The 14,120-nt window shown below is 40.2% G+C and overlaps 2 protein-coding genes across 9 annotated transcripts in view; one reads left to right on the top strand and one right to left on the bottom strand.

Annotated features, from left to right (window-relative positions):
- vps13b (vacuolar protein sorting 13 homolog B) overlaps window positions 1-10,973 on the top strand; it is a 312,942-nt gene extending 301,969 nt beyond the window's left edge. For all 3 annotated transcript variants that reach the window (XM_008432898.2, XM_008432900.2, XM_008432899.2), the window contains 7 exons: window positions 2,376-2,552; window positions 2,908-3,078; window positions 4,416-4,592; window positions 6,671-6,773; window positions 8,300-8,468; window positions 8,537-8,617; window positions 10,136-10,973. In XM_008432898.2, the coding sequence (XP_008431120.1) occupies window positions 2,376-2,552; window positions 2,908-3,078; window positions 4,416-4,592; window positions 6,671-6,773; window positions 8,300-8,468; window positions 8,537-8,617; window positions 10,136-10,384 (1,127 nt within the window). In that variant the 3' untranslated portion in view covers window positions 10,385-10,973. The remainder of the gene's footprint in view (window positions 1-2,375; window positions 2,553-2,907; window positions 3,079-4,415; window positions 4,593-6,670; window positions 6,774-8,299; window positions 8,469-8,536; window positions 8,618-10,135) is intronic.
- rgs22 (regulator of G protein signaling 22) overlaps window positions 10,971-14,120 on the bottom strand; it is a 26,337-nt gene continuing 23,187 nt past the window's right edge. For all 6 annotated transcript variants that reach the window (XM_008432892.1, XM_017309446.1, XM_008432896.2 and 3 more), the window contains 3 exons: window positions 12,028-12,121; window positions 11,273-11,356; window positions 10,971-11,201 (listed from right to left, as the gene is read on the bottom strand). In XM_008432892.1, coding sequence (XP_008431114.1) covers window positions 11,149-11,201; window positions 11,273-11,356; window positions 12,028-12,121 — 231 coding nt within the window. In that variant the 3' untranslated portion in view covers window positions 10,971-11,148. The remainder of the gene's footprint in view (window positions 11,202-11,272; window positions 11,357-12,027; window positions 12,122-14,120) is intronic.

Raw genomic sequence — 14,120 nt, 5'->3', positions numbered from 1 at the left:
ATGGATGGATGGATGGATGGATGGATGGATGGATGGATGGATGGATGGATGGATGGATGGATGGATGGATGGATGGATGGATGGATGGATTTTAATTAGTTGGAATGCATCAGATCTTCGTTCCTGCAAGAACCACAACTGCATGCATTTTTATATTTCAAGCTTACAGTTGTGATTAATCTGATTAAGTTTTTTAATTGATTGACAGAAATTTCCACTTTTTTTCCTTTGTGCATCGTGGAAACTCGTTGCAGCATCAGCTACCAGTCTCTGGTCACTAGAGTTAACAAGTGGGAGCAAAAACCCAAGACAGATTTGCTTTGTTCCTCAGTGGTGATTTACTGCTAACCGATGAGTCATGGTGTGTAATTTGTTTGAAAACAGTATTTTATGGTTAATTTGTGGGTAGCAGTAGGAACAGGTAGACGGCCCTGTCTCTCCTGAGTGTTGTCCGACCGTCCACTCTGAGCCTCCCACACATGGTGTGACTTAACCCCATCATGTCCGCAGCAGAAATCAGCAACACGCTCTCCTTCCTGCTGTCTCTCATTAGAGCACCGCTTTCTGCTCGTATTTCAGCAGATCACCTCACCGCCGTCTTCTCCTGCAGCCATCAAAGACGGAGAGCGGCTCTGGGAAGCGTCGCACTCTGAGGCTTATTAAAGGAGAACAGACTGATCCCCCCAATCACACAATCTAACATGCGAGCGCATAAAAATACATATTAGAACGTTAGAAGGCTCATTAAAGGCCTACCGCGGTCCCGCTAGTGCACCAAACGTGTCGGTGTGTGTTTAGCGGCAGAAAGCTCCGGCTTCTAAACATCATCTCCTGTTTAACTGTTCACTTCACCAAAGCCACAACTCTGAGACCCTATAAAACCGAAAAGGACCCCTGGTTCCCACTGGATTTGGTTTCCTCCAATTAGAATCCGTCGCTCAGGCACAAATTGACAGAGAACGAGAGCAGAGCAGGACCTGGCGTCCTGACAAATGGCTGCTTGATTTTTGTGATGCAGTTCTCAGAGCATAAATATCAGTGAGCCGTGCCATCAGAGTGGGACTCTCTGGATGAATGAGAGAGGTGAGATAGTCGGAGGCTATAAATCTCGCTGAGGCTCGCGTATGATTACATCCAGGTGTGGTTTTTCCTTTTTCTTTTTTTTTGTGTGCATTTAAAGTTTCTAAGTCTTTGTATTCCTAAGATAAGAATTTGGAATGATTATTTCAAATAGCTTTTGGCAGCGAGAGGAAGATTTCTGTACAGGCACGCACATGGACGACTCATCCGAGAGGAAGTGATGTAGATGGATTCATTTTCCTCGCTGTTGGACACAAAACTTCTGTCAGCAGTTTGAAATGTTCCAGCTGAATTTGATTTAAAAATGATCTTTTATTACATAATTGAGATTCCCTCCAGATATTGAAAAGTCAAAGCAACATTTTTGCCCAGAGTCCAGGCTTTTTCAGCTTTACTGACTGAGGAAATTATTTGGCTGGAAAAAAAACATTTTTGGATGACTAAATAAAAAACAATAATACATAGGCAAGGTAGACAATCAGCACATCAGACTTCTTTTTAAGAATTATATGACAAGATGTAAAAACAATGTTCAAAATATGCTTTCTAGCTTTCTGACCTCGATCTGGAACCAGTTAAAATCCCTCTGTGTGAGATTCACTACTCATTAAGACAAAGGCAAAACGATTAGAGTTCTTCTCTAAAAAGTCATAATAATACGAGAATATAGTCGTGTTACCAGCATAAAGTCATCATAATACAAGAATAGTCATAATACTACCAGAAAATTATGTAAGAATATGAGAATAAAGTCGTAGTAAGACAATAATAAAGTCAAAAGTATCATAAGAAAAATATGTAATACAAGAATAAAGCCATAATGATGTGACAATAGTCACATTACCAGAAAAATATGTAATAATACCAGAATAAAAGAATAATTTTTATGAGAACTCCTGTATTAATTTTTTTAAATTAAAATGTTAAATGTTGCGCATTGTGTGAAGTTATATTTTGGTGTATGGTTTTACACACCAAATGTAAAACCATACACTTTCATACTGATCTTTTGATACATCAGTATGAAATCATTCTAATCAGCAGGACTTTGAGTCTTGAAGAACGAAGCATGGCCGCATGGTCACATCAGATCTTAATAACTCTGTTAGAGGTTTTCCTCATAAAACGACTTTTTCTCGTAATTTTAAGACTTTTTTGTGGTAATATTGTGTCCTTATCCTGCCAATGATATGACTTTATTGTCATAATTTTGAAAAATCTTCGTTTGGCCCGGTCACTCGGCGCCCGGCATGGCTGGTTCCCTCTGTGGTGTTGAGGTGTGTTCTGTGTCCCAGGTTGGGTCGTGGGGTCCCTGGAGATCCTCGGCAGTCCCGCCAGCCTGGTGCGCAGCATCGGCAACGGCGTGTCCGACTTCTTCCGCCTCCCTTACGAGGGCCTGACCCGGGGCCCAGGGGCCTTTGTCAGCGGGGTCTCCAGAGGGACCACGTCGTTTGTTAAGCACATCTCAAAAGGTAACGCAAACCTTCTCAGCTCTTCCTCTTTGTTCTATTTGTGGATTAAAATGTTGGTCTGGTCTTTTTTTTTATAATGCTTCAGTTTCTTTTGAATTTCTCCCAGAATTTTGAGTCATGACACATTTATTCTCTTAAACTTTACACTCTGTGCTTATTAAAGTTCATTTGTGGTTCAGCTTTTGTACTTGGCAGATGAGAAGATTCATTATGAACATCTAGATTTATCAGTCTTCTAATTTGTTCTCATTTGAGTTCTCCATTTTTTCCCCCCTCCCCTCTCTGTCTGTTCAGAGCGTTCCCTGAATCACTGTAAATGCCGAATGTTTAAAACATATTTTCTTCCTGTGCTCAGGCACCTTGACATCCATCACTAACCTGGCCACCAGTCTGGCGCGGAACATGGACCGCCTGTCCCTGGATGAAGAGCACTACACCCGGCAGGAGGAGTGGAGACGGCAGCTTCCGGAGAGCCTGGGGGACGGACTGAGACAGGGACTGTCTCGCCTTGGAATCAGCCTGTTAGGTATGAAGACATCCACTCAGGTTCAGAAGCTTTTCATTCAACCAGAATCGTTGTTGTGTATTTTTTGTTTTTAATTTACATGTGTAGCTGCATGGTATGAAAACTAAGAAAAGGCTTTTATTTTTTTTTAGTTGGGTAGTTAGTTATTTTCCATCGGCCAACCCAAATGTACAATCCCTCCTGCTGCAGCATTAGGTCACCCAGAGCGGAGAAGAACATGTTCTCTCTGCTGTCCAATAAAACGCAGCAACACATGTGTTACAGAGTGCAGTGGGACCTTATAAAAGCTGAGAGAGCAAAGAAACTCAAATCAGACCCAAACATTCACACACTGTATTGCCACAGCCACCAAGAAATGCTTTGTCTGTCAGTTAAAGCTGTGGTATGTAGCTTTTATTAAAAAAAATATTTTCTTTCCCATATTTTTTAAAAGTGTCACCATGTCGTGACTGTATAATATGAGACAGAGAAACTGTTAAAAGATCGATCTCCTTGAGCTACTATTGCCATCTGAAGAAAAGCAACCAATCAGAGGCAGGAGGTGGGGCTTAGCGCTGTCAATTTTCTCATGTTAATGGCGGAGAAACAACCCACTGTTAGAGGATAACCATTGGTGGCTATGCTAACTAACCTTAGCATTAGCGTCAGGCTCTGCTGATAGGGAGGGGCTGTAGCGTAGACCCTCCTTGCTCTGTTTCCAGTTACCACTGTGAGAAAGTAGAGGGGTTTTTTTGTTGTTTTTTTTCTCAGATCATGTATCATTCTGTCACAATATGGTGACAGTTTAAAAAATATGTAACATACTGTCACATACTGCAGTTTTTATGTTATGATCCCTAAGATCCAGTCCTCATCACTGATCAAACATCAGATGAACACTCATAGATCACCTTTTTAATCCACACACACATTACATATTTATTCAGCCAAACGGATAGTGTTGGGGTTTTTAAAATTAACTCAAGACTCGTAAACAACCAGACACAAGAGCAATGAGGGTTTTATGACTTCCTTTGCAAAGGGAGAGATCCACAACCTCTAACCCACTTGGGATCAAAGATTGGTGAGCTCTGCTCAACTCTGCTTGGAATTGGCTTTTATTTTGATGACCTTCTTCAGTAGAACAATGCTGAGATAACAAAACAGATGCACCCCTTGAGTAGGAAATTACATTATAGATAAAGAAAGAACCTTAAAGAATGTCTGGTCAGAGGTAACTGTAGATAATGTAGATAAAACACTCAAATAAAATGATAAAACAATGATTAGTTACAATGATTAGTTTTATCCAACAGATAGTTTTTAGATTCAAGATTTTTCTCTTCTCCTTCTATCAGGAGCCGTAGCAGGCATCGTGGACCAACCCATGCAGAACTTCCAGAAGAACTGGGAGACGCAGAGCTCAGCCGGGAGCAAAGCCAAGGGGGTGATCTCTGGAGTGGGGAAAGGAATTGTGGGAGTGTTCACCAAGCCCATCGGAGGAGCAGCTGAACTGGTGTCACAAACTGGATATGGTGAGAACAGCAGGCCCACAGACTCGTTTCCAGAGCTATGTCACTGGCTAACTTATTGAATTAAAAAATATATAGTGAAATTTGTAAAGACATGAAGCATAACGTTAGCATGGCTCATGGTTTCCCACTGAGCTCAACAGATTCCTGGCCCTCAGTCATTCTGTGGTGTTGAAACTCCAGGTCCTCATGTTATACACATGTAAAATCTGTAATGTACAGATGCCAACTGTAACGCTCTAAACTTAAAAGCCCTTTATTTTTTTGGACCACACATTCAGCAGCAAAGCAAAGTTTGGCCTTGGAACAATTTATTTAGCCAAGCTCAAGATATGTGAATTATGTAGAACGTTCTAAGCAGCCCAAGGCAATAATAAACACATGTCTGAATTAGTGTGTCAGGAAAATCATGAATCCGTCAGCGGACGGACATTCCCCCAAACCCACCCACCCACACACACACACACACACACACACATCTCAGCTCCATACAGGAGGCAAGTGTTTATTAAAGCAGAACCCCGGAGAAAGCTGCTGAAAGACCCCCGACACACACGCTTATGTGTGTAATCATACATGCACAAACACTTGTTCGTCCAGGCGGCGCAGCTCTCTGGAGTTACTTAGTGTTTTATTAGGGGGAGAGAGCTGGGCTTGGGAGAGGGTCAGAGGCTGGTGTGTGTTGGTGCTAACAAGTCTTGGCTGCAGCACATAAACCACCAATGAGGTGAACAACTCCGCATAAGAACGATTCCTCCCCAGAGACTGGCCTCCAGTCTGACTGACCCGCTCTGAGCTCAGCACATGAAAACAAGCTTAAAAACACACAAACACACTGTGCTGCAGCTAAAAGGTGCAGAAGCTCAAACCGAAGAGCTTTACCGTGAGTTCTGTTGTTTTTGTGACACTGCTGGGTCTTTCGACTACATGATGATTATAATGAGTTTGTTTTGCATATTTACAGTTTAAAATGAACATGTCACATGTTGAGATAAACAAACGTTTTCAATGAAAAGGAGTTTAAAGAAAAATTCTAAAATATTCTACCCCTACTGTCAAAAGCATCAATCCGTCCATGTAGATAAATCTTAGACACAACAGACAATGTGTATAAATAAAATAAAGAAAAATAATAAAGAAAATAAATATGATCTTTGTAACACACTAATTAATACACTAATAGATCAATAAACTTCATTACACCTTGACAGAATATTTAATTTTATTATTTTCTTAAAAGCAGAGATTGATCTTTCTTTGGTTTCTTTGCAGGTTATTCCATAAATAGAAATACAACGTTCCATTTGTTTAGTGTATTGTAAACATAACTTTCAGAATATGCACAGTGCACTAATCTGAAGCTGAAGAAAAAAGGATCTGTTATATTTCTGTAGCATTTTCTGCTCAGAATTTTAATAATGCTTTTTTTGTAAAATAAAAACATTTAAAGACATTCCTCCAAATGTCTACACAACAGTTTGATGATCCGTAGCCAAACGCATCACACACACGCACACGCACGCAGACACACACACATTTTGCGTGGCTATCTTTGTGGGGACTTTCCATTGACTTCCATTCATTTCTACAGTCTAAATCTTACCCTTATCCTAAGCCTAAGCCTAACCCTAACATACCTAACCCTAACCAAAACTCAATTCACACCTTACTCCTAAATCTGACCCTTGACCCAAAAACAGTGTTTCCCCTTGTGGGGACCAGGCTTCAGTCCTCACAAGGAGCAGTGGGTTCCCACAACGTAGTATGTGTCAGGAAAATGGTCCCCACAAGGTATTACAAACAAACATGCACGCTCACACACACACACACACACACACACTTGCACCCTAGGGCTGCACAGCGTGTCCAGTGTCACTGCAGTGACATCAGTGATGGAGTCCACTGTGTTCTTTATGAATCACTGGGTTGTTGCTGTAGTGCTGAAAGAAAACTGACCACATGCTTATGGGTTATACACCCACTCTGTAACCATTCGTCTTTAAAAATGAACAGAATTGGTAATAAACAGAGTTTAAATCTGTGTGAAGCTTGTAATGGTTAACTGTCCGTGTTGTGTTCAGGGATCCTCCACGGAGCGGGACTGTGGCAGCTTCCTAAACAGCTCTACCTGCCTGCAGAAGAAAAGTCTGCTCTGGCCTCCAACAGCCACCTGAAATATGTCTGGTATGACCCTGAAGCCGTTAAAACATCTCTTCCCTTCTGCAGCTATACTGTTGCCCAGCTCTCCTTATAAGTGGGGCATGTGTTTTCACTTCTGCATTTGTGCTTTTCTTGGTTTCTCTCCAGGAAATGATGTATTTTTCTCTAGCTCTACCCTCCGTCATTTCCACTGTTTAGTTTACAAAGACGTCCGCATTTCTTTCTTTACCTTGAGTCCCACACATGGTAGCCAGTCTGCCTCTCCTTGTTCTCATAAATACTCCGCTACAGTTGTTCTCACCATTTTGCTACAAGTCTGAGCAGAGGTGTTTGTTGTGGCTCTCAAAAGGAACAGAATGCCATTAGAGAGCAACAAATGGCATTCTGTTGGAATAGTTTGAAAGGTGGTAGACTGTAACTTTATTAAGATTTTATATAAAGAAGAAAAACCCAGTGGAAGTTTTCTGTTGGTCCTGTTTTCTAAAAGCGTATGTGATCCGAGCAGTAGTCGGGCGCACCGGTTGCTTTTTTCTGACCAATCTTTTAAAAGCCTGATTCAAATTTTTGCCGATACTGATTTATTTATTTACTCCCAGCAGACACTGTCAGACGTTCACAATACTCCTCCAATATCCCAGGCTTATTTTATTGAAAAGTATTGAACAATACCTGTGAAACAATGCAAACCTGTTTTAACTGCACATGATGCAGTGCTCCTAAAAATAAGTGAGAAGTAGTTGAGTGGGCAGAGCAAAAGGGGACAATGGTTGATTTTTGGACCTTGTTGGAGTAGTTAAGATCAATTTCACATGTAAGTATCGGCTGATTGATCATCACCCAAAATTAAGGTACTCTGTGCACCTCCAGTCTCCAGTGTGTTAAAGGTTCCAGTACAGCTTCATAGAAACATTCAAGAAAGATTTATGAGCAGCCTTTATGTACAGAAGGTTATCATGAGCTGCTTAATAAGTCTTTATGACATTTTATTGAGGGGTTGGTTTGGTTTCCATAGCTATCAAACATTTATTCCTGCTAGTTTTTTAAGCTGCCATCAGGAAAATGTCCAAATTGTTGATGCATGAAAACATTCCTCTGGAGCTGTCATCAGCTGAGGGGCTTAGCGGAGTGTTTATACATACATCTGATGTTCTCTTGTGTTTTACTTGAACCACAAAGCCGTCAAACTGGTTTCCATCAGGCATTCGTCACTGCCTTTTACAACAACAGGTAGTTCGTACTTGTGAGAGCTCTGGCTGCGAGCGGCTTAACACTGAGCAGACCCAAAGTGCCCAACTGTGCTCGCTTCAACATCTGCCCCGCAACGCCAGCACCTGCCTCCCAAAGTAAACACTGTCAGAGGAACATGGCTGAACACAGAGTCACTGCTGAGCATGTGTGAGGTCTGAACCACACAGAGAACTAAAGGAAAACCAAGAGCACAGAATGCATGAAGGCTTGAACGGTTTGCCGAGGGGTACAGTTTGAGCGACAAATTAGACCGTATGGAAAACGTGACGATCCGTTCTGTTTGCTCCTTGGTGTGACCACAGGAAGATGCTGCAGTCTCTGGGGCGCCCGGAGCTCCACATGGCCCTGGAGGTGACCATAGTGAGCGGATCGGGTCAGGAGCATGCTGGCTGCCTGCTGCTCACCTCTGAGGTTCTGTTTGTGGTCAGCCTGTGTGAGGACACGCAGCAGCAGGCCTTCCCCATCACAGAGGTGAACATAGCGCTCCAGGTCAGCTGCAGGTGGCAGCTTCCTGCGGCTGACCTCTGGTCTCTGTGCAGGTGGAGTGTCAGCAGGAGCCGGAGCAGCCAGGCCAACTCACACTCACGTTGCAGCAGCAGATGCTGAGCAGCGACTCTGAGGTGAGCCCATCGTTAGGAAGGGGGATGTGGAACTCAAAGCAGCTGACCTAAATATTTCATTGTTATTTTATTATCATTTAATATAAAGTTCATTCACAAGTTAGTCCAACCTCTTACTTTCTGGTTAAAACATCCAGCAAATTGTTTAGATCAAATGCTGCTTTATTCATTGATGTCTAGCTAAAGGCTGATGCAGTAATAAGCTTTACTGTCATTATAGAAGATTAAAGTAGTATCATAAAGTAGCATTTGATTTATGATTAGTCTTATGCTGGTTTCACCCCACTTCTTAAAGGAATAGTTTGTGATTTTTAAAGGAAGGTTCTGTTGATAGGAGGTGTTGATACTGTAAACCAGGGGTGTCAAATTCATTTTCATTTTGGGCCACATCAAGATCATGAATGTCCTCAATCATTTGTATTAGAATGTATTGATAAAACAAACTTTTAACTAACTGATGAAATTATTACATCTTTCTCTGCATTCAAAGAACACTCCTAAAAATCTTAATCCTTAACATCCTTTCACATTGATATAATTTGGTACAATACAAATAAAAATGGATTTGATTTCATATTTAAGCATGCAGCTGTTATCTTAAAGTTCTGTTTCTGCCACATAAATAGTTATAACCGGCTAGATTTGGCACATGTGCTGTAGATAATCCACTTCCAGCAGAGGCTAAGACCGAAACAGACCTCTGCTATCTTAACATTAATCCACCTTCCTGGGTTTATTTGAATGTTATTTTAATAAACTTGAGACTGTTGTCATGGTTACATAGACTGGGATTTCAGCAAAAGCCAATGGTTGACAACAGAATATGCATGCAGTTTCAGTCAAGCTGCCTGATATGAGTTAAAAATATAAGTTTAAGTTGACATTTTATTGTTTTCCATTAGGTAGGTAAATGTAATATAAACACTTTACATGTTTTATGCAGTGTCCATTTAATACTTGAAGATCTTTCCTTCTCTTTCTTTCATTCATTTCATGGTAACCATTGGTTACTGAACAAATAAACAGTGTAATGCAAACATGGTGTTCAACATCCTAATCTGGATTAAGACTAAATGAAGATGCTAAGAGAGTTATTCTGTATAGGTAAGACATTAATTACTCACGTTTTAACAGAACTTCAACATGAATTATTATAACATGATACTCTCAGCAGGGCTCATTCATAAGCTAAATTTCCACATATTTTAAAATTTCTACCATATACCTTTATTGATGCTTCTAAATATATTCTGCTGTAAAAATTAGTGATTACAAAAGAGGAAAAAATTACTTTTTGTACTTATTTTTGGCTAATAACTGAATTAGCCAAAAAGAAAAAAGTCAAAGTGAATGTTTAGAAAAGGAACATCTTCTTCAAAATAATTTGCCGCAGTAAGAATCCCAGATTCTTCAAGCTGAGATTACTCAACATGGTCTGTAGTTGTCATGACAACATAGTTAACATTATATATTCTTGATGTCAGAGTTCATTTGATCAGGACCTCTGTCCCCCTGCAGGGTGACGGCGTCCGGGAGCGTTTATCAGAGCAGCAGTATCAGCGGCTGGTGGATTATGTGAGCCGAGCCTCCCAGTTCGTCTCTCCATCTGCCGCCTCTCTTCAGCTCCAGCCTCCAGTCACCCTTGCAGAATCTCCACCCTCTGTCACCAAATGTTACCGCTACCTGGTGGATCCTGTTTTTGCCAAGGTGTTTGTTAGTAAGTTCACTATAGTGAAGAACAAAGCTCTACGCTTCGGATTCCACTGATAAATCTTCAAATCTGACCCATTTATCGTTTGCCTTAAAACCCTTTCACTATGTGCTTAATTCCTAACAGTTACCATGTGAACTAATCTTTTTATGTAACTGGTCACTCATGCCTTAGAGATAACGTTTTAGGAGTAATATTTTCTTACAGAAACGTGGATGTGTAAAATTCCTTTTGTTAATGTAAGCTCTAATGTTTCAGAGAGCATGCAGAGTAGAGAACACTACAGCAGAGTTTCGTCAAGTTAGTCCAAAACAAACCTGTCAGACAGAAATATTCAAGCACTTTGATGTTTCATTCTTTCTGAAACTGCTTCAGGCTGTGTTGACGTTCTGTGAATTATCCCATGCCAATGTAAAGTGCAATATTTATACATGTTGATGGACTCTAGAGATACCAGCTGTTGACCAAAAGTTTTACGATGATGTAACATACTTGTTTAAAAATAAAAACACTTATTTGTACCTTGTGTTCATGCCAAACCCTACTGATGCAAACATGTTGCCTTTTTTATGGTGTCACTGAGCTCTCTATGAAATGCAGTTGATCTGAAACTTAAAAACGCTTAATAAAAAAAAAAGTAACTCACATGAAGTATTCCTTTATTTTTAGTGCAGCTAAAAAGATATTGAAACCGTGGGCATCACTACTTTCACAATCAGCAGGCCCCATAAGGCTTAGGCCTGAATAAGAAATATTCTAATATACGTCTTCAACTTCTTATAATCAATGTATCAGTTACTCTCTCAGCCTTCACTCCTGTTCAGATAGCAGTGCTCCTCCTGGGCCCAGGGTTGGGACATGTTTTCACCCTTCCTGTAATAAAATAGAAAAAGTAAAGCTCGCTACATAAAATGGCTTCAAGTGCATCGTCAATGTTTACTTACTGTTCATTTTGGTGAACCTCCTAGTGGAGGGAATTGATGGCACCAGGGAGCCTTCCTTACTGCTTACTGACAGGATACTGGAGTCTGAGAAGAAGAGAGTTAGTGGTAAAAATCTGCCCCTACATTGTTTTAGTTTTTAATGTACAACAAACCACCTGGGTTATGTGTAGAGTTGTGATTTTTATTGTCGCCCAATTAATTTAATGCATTTAAATTGTAAGCCAAAACTCTTTATCCATGTCTCTATTTAGTTTTAGGTAGGGATTCATCGATGCAGAAAAACAGCTGGATTGACTTTTTTTTTTTTACACAGAGACTTAACCCTTGTGTCCAGAAATGGGGTCCAACTGACCCCACACACATAAAACTTGTATTATTTTCCACAGTCCTCCACGTTTGCCTCAGTCCTCACACACACAAGGGTTAAATGTACTGAATTACAAATGTGATAACTCTGCACTAGTACAACACACCAATAACTTCACAAGCTTGGTCAGACATGGAAAAACAACACAACTTTATCTGTTCAGTGGGTGCAGTAAGGAGTAGAATACCAATGGAAAATAAATAATGCATGATGTCACTCAGAGCACAAAGCATAGAATTAGACAGAATAGATCAACCCTTGATGGGGACATTAGCACTGATACCCCATCTGGAATTTTTCAGCATTGGGACCAATACAGATAACATCAGATCAGTGCATTTCTACTTTTAGGTGAAACAAACTTAATTGGCTATAAATTTCTGCAAACCTGAATCTGTGGAGGCAGAATTCTCCAGCAAACTCAGCACATCCTCCCCCTCCTTCTGCTGATCTTCCATGTACTTGGAGTATGACCACAGCAGCTGAAAGGAAATGTCAAGATTTAACGAGGTTCCATTACTGGACTGAACTCTTTCGTTTAAGTTTGTGGTTGAGGCCGACAAACATTCTCTGCAGTATTCATTTCACAATGCTTAATGTTGTTCAGGATTCCCTGAATTCAGACTTCATTTCATACACCAGCAGTTTTGATACCTGTATGTCCCAGGGCAGTAAGCTATGTTAACAGGACGTGGTCAGATCATTACACAACTGGATCTCAACACCAACCCTTACCTAGTTACCCTCACAACTCTCGGTCTGAGTGAAATCAAAGCATGGGTCATCTAACTCCAGCTCAGCAGTAAGAGAACAGAACCACTCTGTCATGACCGTCAGGAATCTACTGCAGGAAATCGGTGTCCCACTAATTGACGTTAATAGTTGTCTCACCATGCCAATATCAAATCTGTCATTTATTTTCCACTTTAAGAATATTACTTAGGACTAGTCATTTCTCGTTTAGCTGGATTACTGCAATGAGGTCATGTTTAGGGATTTTCCAACAAAGCATTGGACAGGCTTTAGTGTCCAAAACTCAGCTAAATTGAAGCTTAACCAACCTAAAATGGAAAATACTTCACATTTTCTGACAACTTTCAACAGAGTGAACATAGAGCTCACCTCTAAGCTGCAATATAACTTTTTCAAAAACATGTTATTTTCCATATGTATTAAACTGTCACTATCGTGACATTATGAGGCAGATAACCACCCCAAAAGTTGAGCCAATGGTGGAAAGACAACTTACTAGTTTTCATGGAACAACTTATTGTTTCAGGAAAACTGTTTATCTGTCATCATCGGTAGCTAAGCTAACTAGCTAGTCGTGGCTAAGGTTGTGGTCAGCTGCAGTGCAGCAAAGAGCAAGTAGGAGGGGTGAGGGTAAAAGTAACAGACAGCAAGACCCTCCTCCTGACTCTGATTGGTTGTTTGAGTGGTTCATTTACTTGGTTCTGGGAGCCCTGGGTGAAGGCAGAGGAGCTCAATTTTTACAAATTATAAACTTTATAATTGTAAACTTTTTTTAATAAAAGATACATACTGCAGGTTTAATGCAAGGTTTATTAATTGGGTAATAGGGTAAGAACATAAGATTTTTAAGGGCATACTTTGATATGTCAGTGAGAAAGAACCACTGGACTTTATCTCCCCTCTGTGTGGAAAGGTAGAAATAATGTCTTCAGGTTATTTTTAGTTTTATGGATGAAAAAAGAAACTAAGATGTGGAAAAAAATTGAAGTTGTGAACTGAACTCCTCTCTGACCCATCCTGCAATAAGTAACTGAAAGAACACATGTATTTAATTTACATGACTGTGAGATTTTGGCAGCTGACGTACTTAAATAGAATCTGGATTTATTAAAGAGAAATATAGTTATGACCAAAATTATATCCAGGCAATTTGTTTTTATGCATTTTAATTTTATGGCTGTAAAATTTTAAAAAAGTAATGAGTGATTTTTCCAAATTCAACTTTCAGCATTTGGCACAATCACTGTGGGGTTTTCAGTTGTGCAATAGCAGCACAATTAATGAGCAAAAAACAAACAAAAAAAGCTCAAAATCTGGCAAATTCTATCTACACTGAGGGTTAAAAGTGACCAGTTATAAACATTGCCCAAATGTGGGGCCGTTTTTGATATATATATATATATATATATATATATATATATGGTATGACTAATTTTATGACTTAAGTGTAGGTAAAAAGTGGAGAATCAGTCATCAATTATTTTATTGGTGATATTCTGTGCTTGCTCTCAGGCTCAGCCGCCCTGGATGGTGAGACATATTAAGCTGCATCTCTGCTTACAAGCTCAGTCCCAGGCGGTGGTGTTAACATCCATTGGATAAATAAGGTGTATACTCTTCTAAAAGAACAGGTGCATTTCTCAACATCTCTTGGAAGTGCCTAAAGGCCATTAATTTTATTGTCTCCTGCTCCCAAAAACTGTATTTCAGCTAATATAATCTGACATC

Source organism: Poecilia reticulata, linkage group LG16, assembly GCF_000633615.1.
Source record: "Poecilia reticulata strain Guanapo linkage group LG16, Guppy_female_1.0+MT, whole genome shotgun sequence".
NCBI classification, from domain to species: Eukaryota; Metazoa; Chordata; class Actinopteri; order Cyprinodontiformes; family Poeciliidae; genus Poecilia; species Poecilia reticulata.
This window is presented reverse-complemented; position numbering and strand designations above follow the sequence as displayed.